At 50.0% G+C, this 24,231-nt stretch overlaps 1 protein-coding gene across 1 annotated transcript; it reads left to right on the top strand.

The window, feature by feature from the left end:
- Positions 1-3,083: 3,083 nt before the first annotated feature.
- Positions 3,084-23,415, top strand: RBP3 (retinol binding protein 3; the record flags this gene model as incomplete). The annotated part of the gene is made up of 4 exons (XM_084632830.1): positions 3,084-6,131; positions 13,249-13,439; positions 21,461-21,603; positions 23,027-23,415. 4 exons carry the CDS (start codon positions 3,084-3,086, stop codon positions 23,353-23,355), a joined length of 3,711 nt encoding a protein of 1,236 aa, XP_084488956.1. The 3' UTR covers positions 23,356-23,415.
- Between the last annotated feature and the right edge of the window lie 816 nt (positions 23,416-24,231).

The raw sequence follows: 24,231 nt of genomic DNA, 5'->3' as shown, positions 1-24,231 counted from the left end.
TATACATTGTACGTTTTAGGGCCAGGATCAAAGGGAGGTCCTGACGCTCTTGTGCAATTGGAGATCCCATTGCTTCAGGGACCAGTCAATAGGTCCAACCCCACAATTCACTGGTGGGATGAAAGTTAATGTTACATTTAAATAGTTAGGACCCAGAAGGGGTGAATACCTACATACTGGGTCATATCAATCCACTGGGGATCTGGCTCATTGAATCCAATGGGGCGACACTGATTTACAGTGGCTGGTGTAAATTAGCATCGCCCCATTGGAGCTAATGAGCTAGCTCCCCAGCTGGTGTAAATCAGTGTAGCAATACTAAAGCCGAGGATCTGGCCATTGGAGTTCAGGTTCAGGGTGGAGATGCTTCCTCGGGGTCCAGCTGCTTGTCAGTCACAACCTCTTGAGTCTGCGAAACTGGACTGGAAATTTCATAAGAACATGCTCTCTTGCCAGATTTCTGGCACTGTGATTCTATTTTTATCTTGGGTTCTTGTCTGGCCCGCCCCATCACCACAGCATCTGAGCACCGCACAGCCCTTAATATATTTATCCACACAGCCCCTCTTTGAGGCAGAGCAGTGCTATTATCCCCATTGTACAGATGGGGAACTGAGGCATGGAGAGACCAAGTCATTTATCCAAGGTCACACAGAAAGTCTGTGGCAGAGCCAGGAATTTAATCTGGGTCTCCCAAGCTTGTGGCCAAACCGCTGGACCATCCTTCCCTCCTAGGGTACAGCCTCTTCGTAGTATTTCAGTAGTTTCAAGTTGAATCTATCAGCGCTGAGTCCTCAGGAAAAAAAATTGGCCAAACAGCTCCAGACCTCATGCGTTCATTTCTCAACATGAGCCAAGGTTCAACAGGGAGCCAAGGTCCAAGATACCAATGACCAGAAGTGAAGCTAGACACATTCAGACTGGAAATCAGGTGTAAATTTTTTATAATGAGGGTAACTGGACCAACTTACCAAAGGTCATGGTGGATTCTACATTACTAGTGATTTTAAAATCAATATTGGAGCTTTTTGAAAAGCTCTGCTCTAGCGCAAACAGAATTATTTAGGGGAGATTCTCTGGTGTGTGTTGTGCAGGAGGTCAGACTGGATGATTACACTGGTCCCACCAGGCCTTGGGAGCTATGAATCTATGGTTAGACACGGCCAAAATTCTTTTGCTGAAAAAAAATGGAAAGCAAAAAATGTTCAGAAGAAATTTTCAAGACTGAAACTCAAAAAAATATCTATATTACCAAATGCTGATTTTTTTATTTTATTTTATTTTTTTTTACTGAAAACAGTTTTTGTTTCAGCTTTTTATCAAAAAAATTTTCATCGGAAATTCCAACGAAAATGACAAAATTAATTCCCCCCCCCCAAAATTTCCTGAGAGAAAATTATTGGTATTTTTTAATTATCTCAAGCTATTATTAGAAATTATGTCTGTCTATGTCTATGAAAATGATTTGCCACCTCACCCACCCCGCTCCGCCCAGCTTACAGAGTGGTGGAGAATTCAGATTTGTGACAAAAACCTCATGGAAATGTTTCTGCATTTTTCTAGCAGCTCTGGTTATTCTATTAGCTAAATCCCCACCCTTATAGCTAATGCACACTCATGTGTGACATAAACTACATTCATACTAGCCTACAGAAAATGCCTGCACCACTGCCCATAAAGGACACAGGCAGAATATGAGTCACTGGTGAAGCAGATCCCAAGGCCAGGTAGGACCAGTGTGATCATTTAGTCTAAGATCCTGTGTAATGCAGGCCGTAGAACTTCCTCAAAATAATTCCCATTTGAAGTAGTGCTTTGATCAAAGCAGAAGTCAGCTAGAAGTCAGTCACCACTCCATGACACTGAGTGGGGATGGCCAGAGCCCCTATGCACCCACCGGAACATGGCAACAGGTTGATGCACATTCTTCATTCTGGAAGCAGGTGAAAGGGCTGCAGCTCCTTCTCCCTGGGCTATTCTTGCATCTGCCGCATGGCTCAGAGGATCATCACTCAGCCAGCACTTGTCTCAAAGGTAAAGCCAGAATCTGGCCCCGTCGTGTATCTTTGTTATGTCACCCCGTAGCTCGGTATGTTGACAGTTCAAATGGATGCCACCATCAGCTGCATCCCGCTCGTGCTGATCCGCTTTCAAACTCTTAATACAATGGGGTTCCGAAGACACTGGAGAACAAAGTTCTATTTTAGTATATCAAGTCGAATGTCTATTGGCTGGAAGCTGTGGCCAGACACGACCATATGTTACCCAGTGGTATTACCAGTAAATCCTCATTGAGTGCAAATTATGAAGATTAAAGTCACCTCAGATTTAGCTGCAGTATGTTGAGGCAAATGTATTTTACACAGCCCCATTCAAAATTATGGGAATTGTCACCACTGAAATGAATGGGCTGTTGTTACCTTGCATTTAATAGGCTGTTTCCAAATGTTCTATGTTTCCCTTTGAGACGCCGTAGCTGCAGACTGTAAATAGAACCTGTTGCAGTCAGTGGGCTGGAAAATACCAAGGACAGAGAATTATAAGTAATCACCGGGGCAAAAATACCAAATTATCTGCTGATCTAGCCTAATTCAAAATGTTCCAGGTATTATTTTGCCACAAGTGACAATAATAGATTGGATTATTGCTCTTCTAATTGTGGTTCTCTGCCAAATGGCTCTGCATTTAAATGATTTGAGGTTGATAAGTCTAGACCAGTTTAAAATGGGCAGTGGTGTATTGAAAGCAGTTAACTGTCAGAGGGAGACCTATAAGTCTAACAACTTGGAATAAACATCTCCTTGAGTGTTCTTCATTACTGTTTCATAAGAGGTTTGGAAAGTGGCATGATGCTGAACTTCATCTATTCATGCACTTTGGCTGATGCACTCCAGTTTAATGAGATTAGAGGTTTAATGCAGATAAAAGACTTATCGAGTCGGTACTCCCAGATTTAACACTGGGCTTTCAGTGCTGATTCACAGACAGAGAGGGTCAGTGGAGAGCTAAACGTGTCTAGATCTACAAGCATCTCTGGTTTCTTATCAAGGTGCAATTTATTTTCCTCCCTCTAATGATTCAAAATGATTGGGGGACCTCTCTTGTTGTTATCAGCTCTGGTTTTCTGCAACGTATGTACTGAGGAAATCTTCCAGCCAAATCTGGTGCGGGACATGGCCAAGGTCCTTCTGGATAATTACTGTTTCCCTGAAAACCTGGTGGGGATGCAAGATGCTATTGAACAGGCCATCAAAAGTGGGGAGATCCTGGACATCTCAGATCCCAAATTGTTGGCCAATGTCTTGACGGCTGGTGTACAAGGTGCCTTGAACGACCCAAGACTGGTGATCTCCTATGAGCCGTTGGCTCCTGTGGCTCCAAAGCAAGAAAATGAGGCTTCCTTTACTCGGGAGCAGCTCCTGGATCTTATCCAGCATGTGGTCAAGTACGAGCAGCTGGAGGGAAACGTGGGCTATCTGAGGATTGATCACATCATCGGCCAAGACGTTGTGCAGAAGATCGGGGCTTTCCTGGTGGACAAGGTGTGGAAGACTTTGATGGGGACCTCTGCCCTGGTGCTAGACCTGCGCTACAACACTGGGGGGCAGGTCTCCGGCATCCCTTTCCTCATCTCCTACCTATACGAAGCCGGCAAGGTGCTGCACGTGGACACGGTGTACAACCGGCCCTCCAACACCACCACGGAGATATGGACCCTGCCCCAGGTGCTGGGTGAGAGGTATGGCAAGGACAAAGATGTCGTCGTGCTGATCAGCCGGCATACCACTGGGGTGGCCGAAGATGTGGCTTACATCCTCAAGCACATGCACAGAGCCATCATCGTGGGGGAGAGGACAGCTGGGGGCTCACTGGACATCCAGAAACTGCGGATCGGTGCCTCCCATTTCTACATGACAGTGCCCGTATCACGGTCTGTGAGCCCTCTGAGCGGAGGTGGGCAGAGCTGGGAGGTCACTGGGGTGCCGCCATGTGTAGCCAGCCAGATGGAGCAGGCCCTGGAGAAGGCACTGGCCATCCTGTCAGTACGCAGGGCAGTGCCTGGCATGATCAGCCGCCTCATGGGCATACTGCAGGACTATTACACCCTAGCAGAGCGGGTGCCCGTGCTGCTGCAACACCTCTCTGCCTTCGACTACTCCTCCGTCCAGTCTGCCGAGGACCTGGCCACCAAGCTCAATGCCGAACTGCAGGCTGTGTCCGAGGACCCACGCCTCCTGCTCCGGGTCACCATGCCAGGCGAGGCTGCTACCTCACCCATGGAGGAGGAGACCCCGGTGGCTGCGGACCTGCCCGACAATGAGGAGTTGCAGCGGGCCCTGGTGGACACCGTGTTCCAGGTGTCAGTGCTGCCAGGCAATGTGGGCTACATGCGCTTTGATGAGTTCGCTGATGCCTCCGTGCTGGCTAAGCTGGGCCCCTACATTGTGCACAAGGTGTGGGAGCCCCTCCAGGCCACCGAAAACCTGATTGTGGACCTGCGCTACAACCCTGGGGGCCCATCCTCAGGCGCCGTGCCCCTGCTGCTCTCCTACTTTCAGGACCCCACCACCGGCCCTGTCCACCTCTTCACTACCTATGACAGGCGCACCAACCACACACAGGAGCACAACAGCTGGGCTGGGCTACTGGGCCAGCCCTATGGGGCCCAGCGTGGCATCTACCTGCTCACCAGCCACCGCACGGCCACTGCCGCTGAGGAATTCGCCTACCTCATGCAGTCCCTGGGCCGCGCCACTCTGATCGGCGAGATCACAGCAGGCAGCCTCTCACACACCCGCACCTTCCCTCTGCTGCAGCCAGAGGAGGACATCACCCAGGGACTCAGCATCACCGTGCCCGTCATCACCTTTGTCGACAACCATGGAGACTGCTGGCTCGGTGGTGGCGTGGTGCCGGATGCCATTGTGCTGGCTGACGAGGCGCTCGAGAAAGCCAGGGAGGTGCTGGCTTTCCACCAGGTCATGGGAGCACTTGTGGAAAGCACTGGACAGCTGTTGGAGGCTCACTATGCCATCCCAGAGGTAGCTGGGAAGGCCAGTGTCATATTAAACACCAAGCGGGCCCAAGGTGGTTACCGCTCAGCTGTGGACTTGGAGACATTGGCCTCCCAGCTCACCAACGACCTGCAGGAGGCCTCAGGGGACCACCGTCTGCACGTCTTCCACAGCCACGTGGAGCCCACCGCCGAGGAACAGTCCCCCAACAAGATCCCCACTCCAGAGGAGCTGGCCTACATCATCGATGCCCTCTTCAAGGTTGACGTGTTGCCAGGCAACCTAGGCTACCTGCGCTTCGACATGATGGCCGAGGCGGAGACAGTGAAGGCCATCGGGCCGCAGCTAGTGCGCCTGGTATGGGACAAATTGGTGGGCACTGATGCGATGATCATCGACATGAGATACAACATGGGTGGCTACTCCACCGCCGTGCCCATCTTCTGCTCCTACTTCTTTGAGCCCGAGCCCCAGCAGCACCTCTACACCATCTTTGACCGCAGCACCTCCCACAGCATTGAGGTGTGGACCCTCTCCCAGGTCACTGGCCAGAGGTATGGCTCCCTGAAGGACATCTACATCCTGACCAGCCACATGAGCGGCTCAGCAGCCGAAACCTTTGCCCGCTCCATGAAGGATCTGCACCGGGCCACAGTCATTGGTGAGCCCACCATGGGCGGCTCGCTCTCGGGGGGCATCTACCGGGTTGGCAACAGCTCCCTGTATGCCTCCATCCCCAGCCAGGTGGTGCTCAGCCCCCTCACCGGCAAAGTGTGGAGCGTGTCGGGGGTGGAGCCACACATCATCATCCAGGCGAGCGAAGCCATGGCTGCAGCCCAGCAGATTGCCGCCTTGCGCGCCAAGGTGCCTGGCATGCTGCAGACAGTGGGGAAGCTAGTGGCGGACAACTACGCCTTTGCAGACATGGGGGCCGACATGGCGACCAAGCTTACTGCCCTTGCCCCCAAGGACACTTACAAGATGGTTAACTCCGAAGAGGAGCTGGCCAAGAAGGTGGCAGCTGACCTGCAAGCCCTGTCTGGAGATGCGCACCTGAAAATAGCCCACATCCCAGAGCCCTCCAAGGGCCACATTCCGGGGATCGTGCCAATGCAGGTGAGTCTCTCACATGCTCAGCTAGGGATTCGCTACCATCTGTCACGTGGGTTCTAGGACTGTGTGCAGCGAGTTAAGGACCCTAGCTACATTCCTGGCCCATATTTCTAAACCTCCCAGCTTTCCAAGGCTCCAGCACAGAGGCGAAAGCCCAAATGGGTATAGGGCATGCAGGGCTTTGTAGGGGGACCTTACTGCTCTGGGGCTGCTGAGCTGAGCTCTCCCATGACCAGTGAACATGGAGGGGTTGCTGGGGGTGGGGGGTAGGGAGCGTACCACTGATTACATGGAAGATGTCTCATACCAGGTGACTTCTGACTTCTTCTCAGATGCTCTAGTTTTGCCACGTTGTATTAAGTTGGCCTCAGTAAGTACATTACTTGCATGACCAAGCCTGATAGCATTGATTTTTCGATCTGAGATGAAGTGGTTGCTCTAGGGGTCTTTAACAAGAGACATGTCCATGCATTTTGTAATCTACCCTTCTGCACGTATAAGATAACCTCACCCACCATCTCATTTTCTGTGACTCCCAGGACTGTAGGGAACTCCCTTATATTGACCATCCTCTCCTAACGGGTCTCCTAAGCAACATTAGAGAGCTTGGCCGCGCTTTGCCTTGGAAAAGTGGCTGGATAGATGCTAGATGACCTCAAAGAGAATTTGACTTTTAATAATCCACTTTTGCCCCCGCTGTGCGGTTTGCCTGGCAGCACTTCTGCGTCATTCTCAGCTGAGCTGCTCATACCCGTGGAGTGCTTCAACAAACCCTTTTATTTGATGTGCTGGAGGAAGCTCCCAGGAGTCACTTGTTAAAATTCCATCACAGATGGACTCAGCCCCTCCTTGGTTACAGCTGTAGCATCCCTGACCCAGACAACTTACCCCTAGGGCTCTTAATGTTGCTTTTGGAAGAGCGCCTTATTTTGCTTTTGGAGCGGACCACATGGTCGGGCATCTTCCTGAGGAAAGAGATCCCTGAGCTTCTACCCTGTGAGGTCTTTGGCTCGTACAATTTATCGTGGGGGGTGACCCTGTGCCATGCTCTCAGCCTCTGTCCCTGGGGATCACGATTGAGCATTTCCAGGGAAGGGCACTTGTCTTAGGTTTGTTTGCCCAGAGGTGCTGCCCCTTTCCTTAGCTGTGAGAAAGAATTTGTGCTAAAAACGGGAAACTAATCAATGGATTCTCCATTCCGTTGCTCACCCACCTCCCAGTGGTCCTGGGGCATGGGCATATCCCAGGCTAATGGGGAACTTTTGTGGGAGCTACTTGCTAAAATATGGGCTACACCTCACTGGTGATCTGCTGTCAGGTCTGTAAAAGCGCCATCTAGCAAGTCAATCCCCCTACCCCTGCATGTAATAGTTATTTATGAGTGTCTATTATTGCCTGGTGAACCCTGATTGTTGGAAGCAGATTCATAGGATAAAAATCTAACTTAGCACCTCATAGGTGAAATTTCAGCCCCGGTGAAGCCAGTGGGACCCCACACTCAGTAATGCTTCTGTTCAGTCCTGCTTGTCCAGGGCAGGCATTGGAAGAGGTAGGATGGCTCCTCCGTAAGAGTAGAGGGGGAGAATGGAAAGGGGTCAGTAGCCTCCAAGAGGGAACGCATATCTCAGGAGCAGAGAAGGTCTGCAGTCAGCTACGGGTGGCGAGCAGTCTGGGAGCAGACTCTCTCATGGTAGAGTACAAACCAGGAGAGGGATAAGGGCTGGATAAGGGGAGGCTGGGCTTGGGGAGTTTCCAGAGCCGAGAGCAGGAGTGGACTAAGAGCTGGAGGTGAAAGCCTCAACCTGGTGACAGGGAGAGAGCAGTAGAGGCTGGGGACACTATTGTGCGGAGCACTGGGGCAGCAAGAGGGCCCACGATGCGCCAGCAATGTAGCCTCTTCTCTCTTTCCATAGCCAACTACAGCAGCTGGCCAAGTGCCAGCAGTGAGCGGGCTCAGCCCAGAGTAGCACCATCGCCCCACAACTCAGATGGGGCCCCCGCTCCCCTCTTGACCCTCTTTGCAGGACGGACATTGGCCTCTACCTTGCTCTAGCTGCCACAAGGGGGTGCTGTCTATACATTTTTCCTGAGAACCCCAGTGCCACTGTCCAGAGAGCACATACCTCAAGGTAACGTTGAAGCTCACATTCCCAAGTGGCAGACTGTAGTAGATGAATCTTTCCCAGGGCATCTTCATTCACTGCCATAATAACCCCTCCAGCTCACTGCCTACATCCTTCCTAAAACGAAAGGCACCAACCTTCAGAGCCAGCCAGTCCCTCAAAAGTGGGGTTTGCTTTAGCTTGACCCTGATAATAAAGCAGAAGAAAGTGATGGTGTGCGGGCGGAAGAAGGGGAAGGATGCAGGTGACATGCATGTAGCCCTGGTGTGGCCACCCCATTGAAACAGCTGCTAAACCAGCATTTAGCGAGTGAAGAGATCTCCTCTGTGACAGCGGCAAGGTCAGTGCTAGCTGGAGTTCCCTGGTGCAGAAATGCTAGTTGCCCCAGTCAGGTTTCCCAGGGGCTAGCATTATGTAGGCGTTTGCTGTTCAGAACATAGCCCACACTTTTGCTGTGAAGCAGGGTTCCATATGCTCACAGATGCCTGCTCAGCAACCCCGGCTCCAACTCCCCAGGCTTATCCTCTCAGCTGATTCTCTTGTCTCTTTCCCCCCCCAAACCACAAAGTCTCCAAGGACTTTTCCCTTTGAGTACTGAGACGTCCATGTGAATGAACACCCAGGCCCTGTAAGTTGCATGGGGCTGGGGCAGAAAGGACATGCTGCCCAATTTTTCCACACGTGATGCACTAAGTTCAGATGACAAGGATCACAGATGGGGCCCTTTCCTCCAAGCTCCCATTAACCCCCTACATTTGGGGTTTAATTTACTGAGTCTCCAGCTGAGAATAGGGCCCCTAGTAGCCTCCTCACTGCACATCTCTAGTAAGCAGGATTCATTTTAAACAGCAACTGTCCTTGCATCTCAAATCTTCCCTTTCCTAGGTAAATATTACATATGCACAGTCTCTAACCCCAGGGGTGCTTTCTGGGGTATTGTCAGTATTTGGGGAGGAACGAGGGGGTTTACGGACAGTTCAGTGTGAGTGGGGAAGGGAAGCTTATGTCTTTTTGCTTGGCTACACTAATGAATAAAGGCATAGCACTTTGCTTAAAGGGACAGTGTCAGGACAGGGGTAAAAAAATCAATACCTATTGTATTACCAGCAGATGAAAGAATTTAACTGTGGGCCCAGTTCTCATCTGGTGTATACAAGTGTAACCCCATTAAAGTCAATGGAACTGTGCCAGTTTACACCATCTTAGAATCTGGCTCCTATACAAACCTAATGGACTCTTTGCTGTTTATTTCCTTTTCACATTTCGCTCGGGCTGGACCACGGCAACGCATTGACCCAGATCTCCAGAGCTCTCTTCCAACCCTAATCTTCTATGATTCTATGTCCCTTGCTTTTGCCTCTCTCTGATCCTCACACACTAGCGCAATGCAGTTACATGTAGGATTCACAACAACGCAGCCAGAGCCATTTTTTAAAAAAGTAAAAACACCACACACAGTCTGTTTAAAAGTGCCTGTTCATTTTTGGGTTTTGTAAAACTGATTTTGAACGAAATCCTAAATTTGGCTGCCTACAGTGTACTTGCAAGCTTTCCTTTCTATGATAATATGCCACTGTATTTGTCTGGAAATAAAAATGTTGCAAACTAACTCCAGCCAGAATATTAATTTACAGGACACCTGTTCAAATAGCTCTGTAGCAGTGGGCCGGCTAGTGTGTTTGTGCACCACTGCTCCCTGCTGGGTGGAATTAGAACAGCCCAGTTGTGTGTTTGTCTTGATGCTCTGGCTGGTAGAGTGCTGTGATTACATGAGAACCTCAGTTCTCATTTTAAAAAGAAGTAAGTTTCTAGCCTTGCTGGTTGCAGAGAAGACATGACCTGAATGTAATTCTCATGGTTTAAAAACCACATGCAAGAGAAAAAGAACCCAAAATATATTTTTTTAAAATCTGATGATTTTTAAGCCATCAGGATTTCAAGGCCATATGGCCCATCATTTTTGGATGCCTGGAACTGGCAATGCTGTTTGTTTATAGTACGGAAGTACCTAGAGGCTCTGAGATCAGAGGCCCATTGTGCTAGGTGTTGCACAAACACATAGTAAGAGACATTCCCTGCCCCAAAGACAAGAAAAGAGTGGGAGAGGAAACTGAGGCAGGGAGCAAGGAAGTGATATGCCCAAGGCCATAGAGATGATCAGTGGCAGAGCCAGGAATTAAACCCTACTCTTTGAAGGCCAGGCCGACATCTTAGTCCTGCATCAAGCCACACCATCTCATTCACGTAGCATTACTAATGTGTGCTCAGTGTTTACAGCACAGGGCCCACAGACCCTATCCTGTTAGTTAACAGCAATTCTTCTGTCACTCAGGTGGCATGGGCCTGGTTTGTTGGCACGGGAAAAATCTCCATTCTAATCCCCACTGCTTGCAGTGTTCTTCTTATTAAGGCCCAGAGAGCTTATATGTAACAATTCAACCTTTTTAATTTAACCATGCTGTCATGAATTTCCCATTGTGTAAGAGGAAATAACTCACTACTGTCAACCACCCATGTTTAAAAAACAAAGCACGCATCAGGCCACTCCAAATCATGAGATTTAGAAAGAAAGGAAAGAAAAAAAGCTTTTTATTTGCCTTCCAGCTTTTGAACCATTGGGATACCCATATTTTCCAGCTTTTCACTGCAACCATCAAGGCCAGGTGGAGATACTCTCCTGTTCACATGACTCCAGGAGCTGGGGCTTTAAGGCAAACACCAATTAAACACAAGACTAACAATAAAGTCAGGAGGGCTGGCGACACTTCTAACAAGTGTGGCGCTCCGAAATGGGCACAGATTGGGTACAAGCATGTTCAATGAGCGGGTAAGAAGCTAGATCATAAACCACATAAGTGTGAACAAATACAGAGCTTATTTTTAACCAACATGCTTAGGGGCAGTGGGTCATCCCTGATATAGAGCAAGGCCCCACTCTCAGCTCACTCTTACTTCTCCCAGATAACTTGTTTGCAGTCCAAAGTACTCACAGTAACATTCCCCTACCTAGCATCCAATTTACAGAGTCTCGAAATATCCAGTTTCCTCTAGCCCTTCCCCCCGGCTAAGGGATTCCACAGCCTCCTTTCCCAGGGCTATGATATAGCTCAAGCCAGCTTCCCCAGCAGTCATATTCCAGCCCCACTTCATAGAGTTTCCCTTCCAGCAAGTCAACTAACAGCTAGGTTTTGATCCTGGTCAGGTGATACCTCTCTAATTACCACCTGGTCCCATTCACTAGCTGGTCCTCTCCTCCCTTAAACACCTATTCCTTAAAGGGGCCATGTCATGGAACAGGGTGGGCTGGCCCAGAGCTCCCCCTTACTCTCTAATGGGACCAGAACATTGTGAAGGTATATTCCAGGGATCTGTGCTTACGGTTGAAGTCTTATTTGTAGGTTAATTCTTACTGAGAAGAAACACATCTGTAGATGGGGTTTTTTCTGACCTCTCCATTGCAAGGAGGGGTTCAGCATTTCTGCACCAGACCAAAGCAGCATCAGAACAATGCAATGAATGCTGGCTTTTTTCTTTAAACCCTGGGAAGATCAAGTTGCATGGCCATCACAGGCGTGAGTGACAAGGTCAGCAGAGTTGAACTGATATGTCTGCAGCCCAGATAGCGGGGTTGTTTTCCAGAGGGCACAGAGAGAAAGAGGGGCAGGAAGGGAATCCACTAGGCAGCTCTTGCGTTTAGGTCAGTAGCTGGTACCAGCAGGGACTCGGGATCAACAGTCAAAGTTTTGGCTTTGCAAAAGGCACTGGGATGGTGGCAGCAAATAGCTTCAGGAGCAAAGAGGAAGAAAAGCCCTGGGCCTCCAAGTAGCACTGCCTAATGGGCTAGCACTCAGGAGACCTGGTTCATTTCCTACCTTGGGTGAGTTACTTCCCCTCCCTGTATCCCAGTTTTAACATCGGAATAATGATACTCCTTTGTGATGCAGGTGGAGATATACTGCTGGGAAGGGGGCATTTGTACTTGCAGAGGCAAAATCACGATCAATAATGTACATTTACCTTAAACTGTTGGGCTGCATTCAGTCTGGGCAGGCTTTTCTTATCACTGCCATAGCTCAGTGTCCCATCAGCATTTATAAAGGGAGCCTCTCAGCTCTCCGGTAGGGTGGGGACGTTTAATAGGGGGAATAAGGGATTTGCCCAAGGTCACATGGACACTGTGGCAGAGCTGGGATGTGCATCTAGGGACCAAGGACGTTGATCCGTTCTCAGAGACGTGCAGGCAAAGCACTGAAGTCTGACTGGAGGAGCAGGCTGTGGCCCCACTATAGACAGGGGTTACAGGGACTAGAGCCCTGCCCCCAAACCCGACAGGACCCTACAACAAGTGTCGAGTCTGGGCTGTGCCGGGTGGGAAAACAACTGGATCCTGTTGGACCTGACTCAGATCAGCTGTCCTCCTCCTGCCTGTGGGGTTGTTGTGCTGGCCTCTGCATGCCCCGCTCCTGCCAGCCATTGCCACCTAGTTGTGCTGCGAGCGTGCCGAGGAGTGCTCTAAAATTAGGCCCAAGCAGACCTCACCCATGGACACAGTTCTTCTACTCGTTGGCTACACCTTGTCTTTCATTATTTGTTTTCTATGTTTGCCCTGGAACATCCAGATGAACAAAATAAAGTTAATCACTGCCCTGCATGTGAGATTCCAGACACATGTCCCACATATAAGCATCTTAGCACAAGGGCACCACATGATATTCCTGACACATGTACCATGTATAGGAATCTTAGTACATGGCCACCACATGACATTCCTGACACATGGCCACCACATGACATTCCTGACACATGGCCAACATAGCCTCTTAAAACAAGTCTCCCACATGACATTCCTAACACATGCCCACCACATGACATTTTTAACACAAGATTCCTAACATATGCCCAGCATGGGCTAAACCTGACACATGTGATTCCTCTCCAATCTTATGCCAAGAGTGCAGTGCCAGATAATGATTTTTTTTTTTTTGCAACTCTTTCAGATCCCTTCCCCAGAAGTATTTGAAGATCTGATTAAATTTTCTTTCCGCACCAACGTATTTGAAAACAACATTGGCTACCTGAGATTCGATATGTTTGGAGACTGCGATCTTCTAACCCAGGTGTCTGAGCTGCTGGTAGAGCATGTGTGGAAGAAGATCGTTCACACAGATGCATTAATCATAGACATGAGGTAAATTCTGGACAGAAATTCACCACATATTCTGTTTAAGTATCATTTTATTTGAAACAGTGAACTCACAGATTCCAAGGCCACATGGGACCATTGTAAAAAGAAAAGGAGTACCTGTGGCACCTTCAAGACTAACCAATTTATTTGAGCATAAGCTTTCTTGAGCTACAGCTCACCTCATCGGACCATTGTGATCATCTAGTCCGATCTCCTGTGTAACACAGGCCAGAGAATTTCCCCAAACTATTTCGTAGAGCAGAGCTTTTAAAAAAAACATCAGATCTTGATTTAAAAGTTGCCAGTGATGGAGAATCCACCATGACTCTTGCTACATTGTTCCAATGGTTAATTACTCTCCTTGTTAAAAATGTACACCTTAGTTCCAGTCTGAATTTTCTTCAGAACTAGATTTATGTGGTTCACTGTCATGCCATGTCAGCTAATACTGGGGATGAAATGAAGAAAAGGAAAATTCAGGGTGAATATCCAAGGAAAATTTCCTAACAGTGAGATCTATTAGCATATGGAATGATGTCTCAAGGGAAATTGTTCCATCACTTGGGACATAGAAAACTAGATCGGAAAACTAGGAAATATACCATAGGACAGCATTTTTCAAAGTTCGGGTCGCGACCCAGTACTGGGTCACGGCATGTCAGGCACTGGTTGCTCTGGTCAGCACCGCCGACCAGGATGTTAATAGTCCCGTTGGCAGTGCTGCCCAGCTAAGGCAGGCTAGCGCCTACGTGCTCCGACACCGCGCTGCGCCCTGGAAGCGGCCAGCAGCTGGTCCGGCTTCTAGGCAGTAGGGCCATGGGGCTCTGCGTGCTGCCACTTCCCCGAGCACCGGCTCTGCACTCCCACTGAGAGCTGGTGCCTGCGGGCGAGAGCCGCACAGAGCCGTTTGCACGCTTCCGCCTAGGAGCCAGACCTGCTGCTGGCCATGTCAGGCGCAACGTGGTCCGCAGTGCCAGGACAGGCAGGAAGCCTGCCTCTGTACCCCAGCTGCGCCGCTGACTGGGAGCCACCCGAGGTAAATCCGTGCCCCAATCCCTGACCCAGCCCTGAGCCCCCTCCCCCCCCAAACCTGGAGCCCCCTCCTGCACCCCAACTCCCTCATCCCAGACCCCACCCCAGAGCCTGCACCCCCAGCTCAGAGCCCTGACCCCCTCCCACACCCTAACCCCCTGCCTCAGCCCTGAGCCCCCCAAAGCCGGAGCCCCTCCTGCATCCCAAACCGCTCATCTTCGGCCCCACCCCAGAGCCTGCACCTCCAGCCCTGACCCCCTCCTGCACCCCAACCCCCTGCTCCAGATCAGAGCCCCCTCCCACACCCTGAACCTCTCATTCCCAGCCCCACCCCACAGCCCTCACCCCTGCATCCCAACCCTCTGCCCTAGCCCTCAGCCCTTCCCACACCCCTAAACCCCTCATCCCCAGCTCCACTGGATTGCAGGCATCAACAATTATCTTCAACTGGGTCCCCAGAAAAAAAGTTTGAAAAGCACTGCCATAGGAAACCACCCTGAACTGACACAGCACTGGGACCTCCCAGCTGTTTTCCATCTCTGATCTCTATACAAGCACTGACTGTATATGCCTTTGTTTACCTGCGTGTGTTGGTTAATGATATATTTTATTATAGGTGATGGTCAAGCGATTCACTAGTAGAACAATAGATGCTACTGTGGGCTGCACTAAGTTACACCAGGGGATCAGTGCAGATTGGTCCAAGAGTGAGGAGCACGGAGGTGGCCCACCCACCCCCCATTAGCCCTCTGAAGCCCAGTTGCAGCAAGGCACTTAATCACATGCCTAACTTTAAACAACAACTTTACTGAGCCGCCCAATGTATGAAAAATGGTACATATTCTTAAGGGTGAGTTGCTGCTGCTCTTTGTCTTAGCAACCATCTACAGAGGTGCAAATAGTTCACTTTTACACAGCACTCCCCTCGGTGGTTTTCTTGCCTCAGCCCAGAGCTACCGTATATGAGGCCGCAACACAACTGGCAAATATTTACCTAAAAAATAAACCCAGTGTCAGAAACGGTTTCAAACGCTCAAGAAACGCACACATCAATTACGGTCAGGAGTCTCGCCGTATTCGGCATTTTGCTTAAAGCCTCAGCTTCTGGAGTCTGGTGGTTCTATGAGAATCATCTCCGCTTTCATTTTTTAAAAAGTAGATTTCTAGCCCTCGTGGGCGCAGCGAGAAGCTGGAAAAGGAGACACAAGCACACGTCAGGGCACAGAATCCAATACAAAGGACCCAATGTTTATTATGGTTTTAAAATCTTGTAACTTTTCAGCCAATCTCGCGTTTCTTTGAGGGGCCCAATGTCTGATTTGTGAATGCTGGGGACTGGCAATCACATTGTTATCTAGGTCTGGCCCCCATCCCTGTGCTATCTGAGCCCCTCACCATCTTTAATGGATTTATCCCCGCAACGCAGAGTTGTTGTCACCATAGTGCAGACAAGGAACTGAGGCATGGAGAGACTAAGGCCCAGATCCTCAAAGGCCTCACTCCTTTTGATTGGGACCTAAGTGACTCGCCTCCCATCATACAGGAAGTCTGCGGTCAAGCAGGGACTTGCACCCAGGTCTTGAAAGTCGTAGACTAGCGCTCTAACCATTGGACCATCCAGGCTGGATTTTCCACCGCAGCTCATATTCCTAGAAGCAGGACACATGTACGGTTAGACACACAAGGCAGGGGAGATGATATCTTTTATTGCACCAACCTCTGCTGATGAGAGCTGAGTAGCTCAAAAGCTTGTCTCTCTCACCACCACAGGCTGGCCCAATGAAAGCTATCACCTCCTCCGCCTTGTCTCTCGGATATCCTGGACTAACACGGCTACACCACCACTGCGTATAGACAGTTAGTTAGTGCTGCTGTATTATTATTATTGTCTTGTCAAAACACTCATCATCCCAGAGCTCTCAACAATGGGCTAGAAAATTTGCAGCGTCCCCCCCTCCCTGGATTTTCACAGACAGGAGGCATTTGACATTTTCTGCTCCTTCCATGTCCTGTAGACTCAATCAACTCAACACCATGTGAAATCCGCACTGCAGGGCAGGCAGCTGCTCTGTCATCTCACTGCCTGGCTTCAGGATGGCTTTGAAGCTTTGTCTCTCTCTTCCCCAGCCAGCTGCTCTAGATTTGCATTCTGGGGACTCTCCTTAATAGCATCCTGGTGAGAAACGTTTGTCATCCTCCTTACCCGAAGAAAGTGACCCAAAGATTCAGATAGTCAAAGATCGGAAGGGAAACGGCCAGGGATCTTTGGCTGAATTAAAGTGGTCTTGGATTGATGGCATATGAAAAATAATCACTTTAATTTACAAAGAGGCGTTCCTACACCAAAGGGCTTTACAAACTGGTTTCAAGGATTACTTCCCCTCTCTCTGAAAGGGGCGCTGCCTGTGGGGGGAAAGCTTGTAACTGTTTAACAACACTCAGCAATGCTACGGGGCAGTTTAAGACAGGAAGTGAAGAAGATTCTCCTGCAATTGTAGGGGGGAGTTTAGGCAGGCAGAACATAATTGCTTGTGATAGACTGGAACCAGGGATGTTAGTGAAGAGGTTCCACTCACTGCTGGTGCACCTCCGTGAGGCTAAGTGTGGGATTAGCTCTCACCCCCTCCTGTCAGTTGCTCATGCTGCGGCCCTTCTCTCGCTCTGTGTGACTCAGGGTGCTCTCTCTTCATGACTCAGCCCTCTGGCCAGGTCACTCTAGTGTCCCTCCCACTTGTGGGGTAACAAAGTCACACCAGACAAGCTGTCTCAGGTGGTCTTTTGTTCCATGTTGCCAGGTCCTGTGCCACTTTCCCAGTGGCTGGTAGGGGAACCCAGGCCCACCCGCTACTCCGGGTTCCAGCCCTATGACTTGCAATCCAGATCTGCTCAATCTCTGTTGCAGTAGCTGTTTTTCTGGGCTCCTTCCTACCCCATTCTTCTCTCTCCTGGCCTATCTCTGGGTTTACCACCAGAGATTCCTCTGCTTCCCGTGGCTACTTCACCCCTCTCAGCTGCTTGTCAAGTTCCCCAGTCCAGGGAAAGACCAGCACTTACTCTCCCCCTGGATCTTCTCTTTGTCCCTGGCCAGATCTCTTTCCCTCTAGGGAGTTTCAGAGTAGCAGCCGTGTTAGTCTGTATTCGCAAAAAGAAAAGGAGTACTTGTGGCACCTTAGAGACTAACCAATTTATTTGAGCATAAGTATCCGATGAAGTGAGCTGTAGCTTACGAAAGCTTATGCTTAAATAAATTGGTTTGTCTCTAAGGTGCCACAAGTACTCCTCCTCTAGGGAGTGACTGCAGACCTCCTCCCTGCTCTCACTTCCTGGCTTTACACTCCTAGCCCTGCTCCCACCCCAGCTGGGCTTCACCTGTCATTAATGCTTAGCAATCCCTGATTCCCTTCCAGGTGCAGTGTCTAAGGTTAACTGGCCCATCCTGGCCCACATTAACCCACTCAGGGCTTGTGTGGGGTAGACATCCCGTCACTCACCCTTCCTGCAAAGGGACCAGAGGACACCAGTTCTCGCTGACAGCACGTTTTGAGGTTTCAACTTTGTCTGGGTTCCATACTGGAACAAAACCAAACCTATCTGCCTTAAAGCAGAGCTGGGTCTAAATGCCTCAGAGTGGGCAGTCGGGCATCGGCACATGGGGAAGTCCAGGTTCAAATCCCAGCTCTGCCTGATGCAGGGCACAATTTTTCATTCCCAGATCATGCTGATTCCAACAGAGCAGATACTTGAATCTGGGTTTCCTATACCCCCAGGGCAGCACGCTACCCACCCCCCTAGAGAGTGTGAGAGATTCCCTCGCTCCCCAGCCTGACAGTCTTCAGCAAAACTGAAACATCTCGGTTCCAACATTTCATTCTGTCAGAAGTGGTCTGACCCGCCCAGCCTCACCCTGGCCAGCACCTCTAGTAGTACGGCTCTGCGCTCAGGATGGCTCTACACCTACTGACGAGGAAAATGGCATGTGCTGAATTACCAATATCCCTTGCTGGAGCCACAATGCTCTTTAGTGTGAGTTCCTCAGCCCAGCCCAGCCTAGCCTGATATAGAGCAAAATTCCGCTCTCTGTTACACTGGTGTAAATCTGGAGTACCTGCATCAGAGTCAGCAGAGTTATTCTCAATTTACACGGTTGTAACAGAGAGCAGAATTTGGCCCATGATTCCCCTTCCAAGCCCTTTCTCATTTCATTGTGGGGTGGGGGGGAAAGAGGGGGAGCTCATCTCCTGCCCCCAGTTGGCAGTGAGCTCATAATGACAGTCCTGCAGGAAAGGGACCGTGACTGGAGCCCAGTGTGGTTCAATGGAGTTCATGGTGCATGGCAAATGGAAAGCTAAGAGTCCGGGCTTATCCGTTCACATCCGTTAACCATGCATTGCCTCCTGCACCCCATTCAGAACCCTCCAGCACTCTGCACACCCCTCATTACAGTGACAACTGCAGCAGCTTGGGCTGTGACAGGTACAGCTGGATCCCTGCGATGTACTGGCAGCAGAGCCTCGCTCTACTCTTCCCCAGCATTTTTCATCCCTAGATCTCCACATGCTTTACAAAGGAGATCGGAATCATTATCCCCATGTTACAGATGGGAAAACTGAGGCACAGAGTGACAGAAAGTGACTTGCCCAGGGTCACCCAGCAGGCCAGTGGCAGAGCCAGAACTAGAACGCAGGTCTCCTCTGAATCCCAGTCTAGTGCTCTGTCTACTAGCATGCAGGAGAACTGTGTCTCAGGCTGATTTGGCTATCACTGACTCCAGCGTGAGTCCACTGTGGCCATTCCCACATTGCGTAGGAAGCTGGGCTGATTTCCCTCTCTATGATGGAATGACCCCCCTGGATTCTACTAACCCCTCCCTGGGCTGGAGAGCCTTTTTTGCATTGGGGTTTGGCTGGATTGCACTAAATATCAGTTACCGCCAGACCCTACTACAAGGTCTGTGCCTTCCCCCGGATGTTAAATTACAGCCCGGGAACACCTTGCCCTCACTAGCTGGGGAGCAAGGGCTAAACATTTCCAATACAGTGCACCAGACAATGTTCTGATTGAAAGGGGAAAATAAATTAGCTCATTCTCCTCCTCTACACCAGCATGTTGAAATCGGCCCTGGGATGCAGGGCAAAGGGGAAATACTTGTAGCAGCCTCTTGTGACATCTCTGCAGCACATTACATTAATGTGTGTATACGTCTGCTGTGCATGCCGTCAGATATACAGATTAGAGATGCTCTGGACTGTCCACTCGGGGGCGCTTTACACCACAGCACATATGGCATTTATTTATAGGAGAGAAATGGCTGGTGTCATTAATGGGGACATGTTTAAAAGGAATGGTGTGTCTTTGCAGCAGAAGCTCCATCTGGGGTGATACATCTATGATTTATATCTTGAGCTGCTGATGTAGAATTAAAAGGGAGACTCTTAGTTTAAGAATCGTGGGCCAAAATTCTCAGCCTTGCATGCCCTAAGTTAGGCACCTGCATGAATATTTAGATACCCAAATACGCCGGCTGATTCGATGTGGTGCTGAACACTCACAGCTCCGATTGGCTTTCATGGGTAGGGCAGGGGCTGAAAATCAGGCCCCTTATTCTGGTGCCTATAAATGGAATCCAGCACTAGATTTACACAGCAAAGTTTGAATGGATTGGCTCATTTTTAAAGGCCTTTGCTTCTGCTAGTAAGAGCCTTAGGTTAATAAACCCGGAGAACTATAAGAATGTCATGTCCCCATTGACGCCGCTTGTTTACTCTGTGCATTTTGGGGCCGGGGGGTGACCCAGGAAAATAAACCTAATGAGTTTCACTTCTTGTTTCTGGTCAGGTTCCCTTGCAGATTCTCAAGGGCCAGCACAGTTCTGCAACGTTAGGGGTGCAAATACTGCAGGGCAGAATGCACTATGTAAATGGAAGCCATGACGTCTAGGCCATATTACTGGAGGTGTGCAAGCAGTTGCACTCGCTGCCACAGCACCCCCTGCCATCAGGTCAAGGTACTGCAGGGGTCCTCACCTCTAGCACACCTGTTGCTCACCTTCTGCAGTTTCCACAGTATGCATCCGATGAAGTGAGCTGTAGCTCACGAAAGCTCATGCTCAAATAAATTGGTTAGTCTCTCAGGTGCCACAAGTACTCCTTTTCTTTTTGCAAATACAGACTAACACGGCTGCTACTCTGAAACCTGTCACCTCTTTGAGCGTTTCTGTCCACAGCTTAGCCCTCTGGCTCAGTCACCTGTAGTCCAGTTCCTTCTGGGGCAACAGAGAGTCCAAACATCCCAACAAAAGACCCTTTCACCCTCTGGAGCTACTCCTCAAAACACCTTTCCTGAGCTCTGTCCTCAGCCCCATTCCAGGTACAAAAATCCTGGTAGAGGAACTCAGACCCACCTTCTGCCCTTGGTGCCAACCAAGCTAGGTCTGCTCCTTCAGATATGCTGCTGCTTCCATGGGCCACATCCTACCTCCTAGCCCCTTACACTGCTTCCCCGCAACCTGTGGTTCACACAGTCTCTCTTCTGGCTCGCAGCCCTCTCCACCTTTTCCCTGGGTCTTCTCAGCTCCATGGTTCTCCCCTAGAACCCAGGACTGCCCCACTGCCTTTGCCAGGGCCCACCACAGGGACTAGGTCCATCCCTGCAACCCTCTTCAGCTTATCTTCACCATGCCCTTCCCAGAGAGGGGAAACACCCTGCCTCTTCTGTCCTGGCTCTCCTTCTACTGATTGGGTTCTCGCTCTCTTTGCAGTGAGCCTTTACCCGGTCACAGCTGCCTCACTAATGGTAATTAAGCCACTAGATCAGGCTCAGCTTGGGGGTAGCTTAAAGGACCAGCCAGCCAGTGACAAGGCACTACAAAGCAGACGCTTGTGGGAGGGAGATGGGCAGGGCAGGGCAGGGCAGTTGTACTATTTGCCACAAGCTTTCAGTTATGTCCTTACATGCTTCGGATGAGGGGGTTTTTTTTGTTTGCTTTTAAAAAGGTACAATATTGGAGGCCCCACTTCCTCCATAGCAGCCCTGTGCTCCTATTTCTTCGATGAAGGGCACCCAGTTCTCCTGGACAAAGTCTACAACCGACCCAATGACACGATAAGTGAGATCTGGACCCAGCCGCAGCTCACAGGTGAGTTATCAATTGCTCTTTGTGAGAGCTTTTCCTTTCAGGTGACGACAAGTACTCTCGACCTATTTCCCACACCCATGGAATGCTGGTTTCCTAGCAATCCATCAGAGACAACGTTCCCCTACCACTAATGGCCAAGCCTGTATGGAGAATGGAAAAGTAATGAGCAGAGGAAAATGATATACTCCAAATGTCTGAGCTCCCTGAATACTGATCTTAATGTTAAGGGGGGAAATTGCAGACAGTGCTGGCGCAAGGTGCTGCATTGTCGGCCATAATTAGACATGGTGAGTGCTCTGGAGCAGCGTGAATTAGTGACCTGTTTGAGCATGCTGCAAACCCCCAGAACGGACAGAATCCCATTGACTTCAGCGGGAGTTGGATCCGGCCCTACGTATCCGCTATGATGACTGGGGATATCTTCTGGGAGGAGTTCATTTGTTGGTGGCATGGGTTGTTTTTAAAATGAATTCTCTAAGAGAAGCTTCGAGCATGAGGCGGCCCCCTTGCTGATCGCTCAGAGCTGGCTATCTAATAAGCTCCCAGGATTGTCACTCTGTGTGTGGGTCATGCTGACGTCTAGAATGTCTGTACGGTCCACGTGAAGCAGCTACAAGCACTGCCGAGTGCTTTTTGTTCAGAACATCGCCAGGTTCCATCATCACTGGGTTTGGCGACCGTTCCCGACCAATTTGCATGTTCTCTGCTTTTTCTTTACACTTAATAAATTTGAGGCATGCCACAGCCTGGGCTCTCGCCTAATCATTAACTATAACACCATGGGCACCTATGACAGACAGATACTTAAAGAAGCTTTAAAAGCTTTAAAAAGACTGGATTTTTAAAGGAGCTTAGGATCAGATTTCCAAGTGCTCAGCTCCCTTTGCGACACCTAGAGCTTAGCACCCAACCAGCACTCAGTGTGCTGAACTATTTTGAAAATCTGGCACCAAGAGGAAAATCTACTGCTCCCATCTGGTTATGTAAGGGACACAGCCAAGTCAGTTCAGATCCCAATTTGAGATTTTCTATAAAAGGGTTTGGCAAAACCTCTGATCAATGGAAATGTTGTGCCTTTTTTTTATTGTGTTTGAGCTCCACAGAAAGCCCTGTGAATGTAAAACATGTCCCCCCTTCCCCCATCCCCATTTTCAACTCAAGCACCCTCCCAGTCTTGTTACTGCAGGAGAGCCCCAGAGGGAAACTGACTCTGCACCACAAGTGAAACTGACTGGCCTTGCTTACCATGTGTCATTTGAGGGCAAAAAGCAAATTCATACCCTTCAAGCTAGGGAGTGAGTGAGGGTTTCAAAATTCTTTCAGGGGCCATAATGCAAGGTGGGATGGGAAAGCCCTTTAATTGTGCCTCGGCAATTTTTTGAAAGTGAAACTTTGTAAGGACACTTGCTCTTGCCTCTCACAGGTGAGCGGTACGGCTCGCAGAAGGGCTTGATCATCCTCACCAGTGCTATGACGGCTGGGGCAGCCGAGGAGTTTGTGTATATCATGAGGAGGCTGGGCAGAGCTTTCATCATCGGAGAAGTGACCAGCGGCGGCTGTCACCCACCTCAGACATATCATGTGGGTGATACCGGCCTCTACATCACCATCCCCACCTCCAGATCCGTGACCTCTGCTGATGGCACCTCCTGGGAGGGCGCAGGGGTGGCTCCGCACCTGGAGGTGCCAAGCGAGACAGCTCTCATCCAAGCAAAGGAAATGCTCAATGCACACCTGCACAGCTCCCAGTAAACTGGCTGGTGCAGCGAGCTCCCTGCCAGAGGGATCTAGGTGGTGCTTTTCAAAGGCGCTTAAGGGGGTTAGGTGCCCAAATCCCATTGATTTCCTAACTCCCTTCAGCCCCTTTGAAAATCGCAGCCAAGGGTCACCGGGGGCGTGACACACCCCTCTATGGTGGTGTTTCTGTCCTCGTGACACACGCACAAAGTCCATCGTGTCTGCTTTGGAAAATAACGTGTATGTTCCCCCTCCTGTGTCCTGAAGAGGAGTGAGAAATAGATGCAAGGGCCCAATTCCCAGCTGAGTTCATCTCCCATCTGGCTCCTTGTTCACGTGTTCCAGAAGGACCCTTCTCCACCAGCCCCGGCACAGCCTCCCTGTATTTCTGGAGTTGCATTCCTAGTACTCACTCCCCCAGCTCACAGAGAGATGGGTGGGGAGTGAGCAGGGAAAAGGCAGTGGTGTGACTCTGCCCCCAATGTGCCAGCTGGCATAGCTAAACCAGCAGGTCAGGGTAGGAAGAAAGTAACCACCTTCTGGTCAAAGCCAAGAGCAGATTGCGCCCAGCCCAGGAGCAAGGGGGAAAGCGGTGAAGAACCTACCTTGCCAAGACACAATTCCCTCGCTGGGCTCATCTTGGGCTGGTGCAGTTACATGCTTCTCTTGGCACGGAGTCAGTTAAGGGACAAGCGAGCCCATAGCACCCAAGTATGGTAATTGACATGAGCCCCAATCAACTCAATACATCTCTGAACTTCAGGAACCCTCTGATCTAGTAGTTTGTCTGCCTGTGTAGGGATTTATACATACCCTCCGCTCACTGCGATCTGGGTCTGAACTCTGTTGCTCAATCCCATCTCCACTAAATACCTGTTTGAAGGCCCTGAA

The sequence above is a fragment of the Lepidochelys olivacea genome (genome assembly GCF_965140295.1).
Source record: "Lepidochelys olivacea isolate rLepOli2 genome assembly, chromosome: 7".
Taxonomy (NCBI): Eukaryota; Metazoa; Chordata; order Testudines; family Cheloniidae; genus Lepidochelys; species Lepidochelys olivacea.
This window is presented reverse-complemented; position numbering and strand designations above follow the sequence as displayed.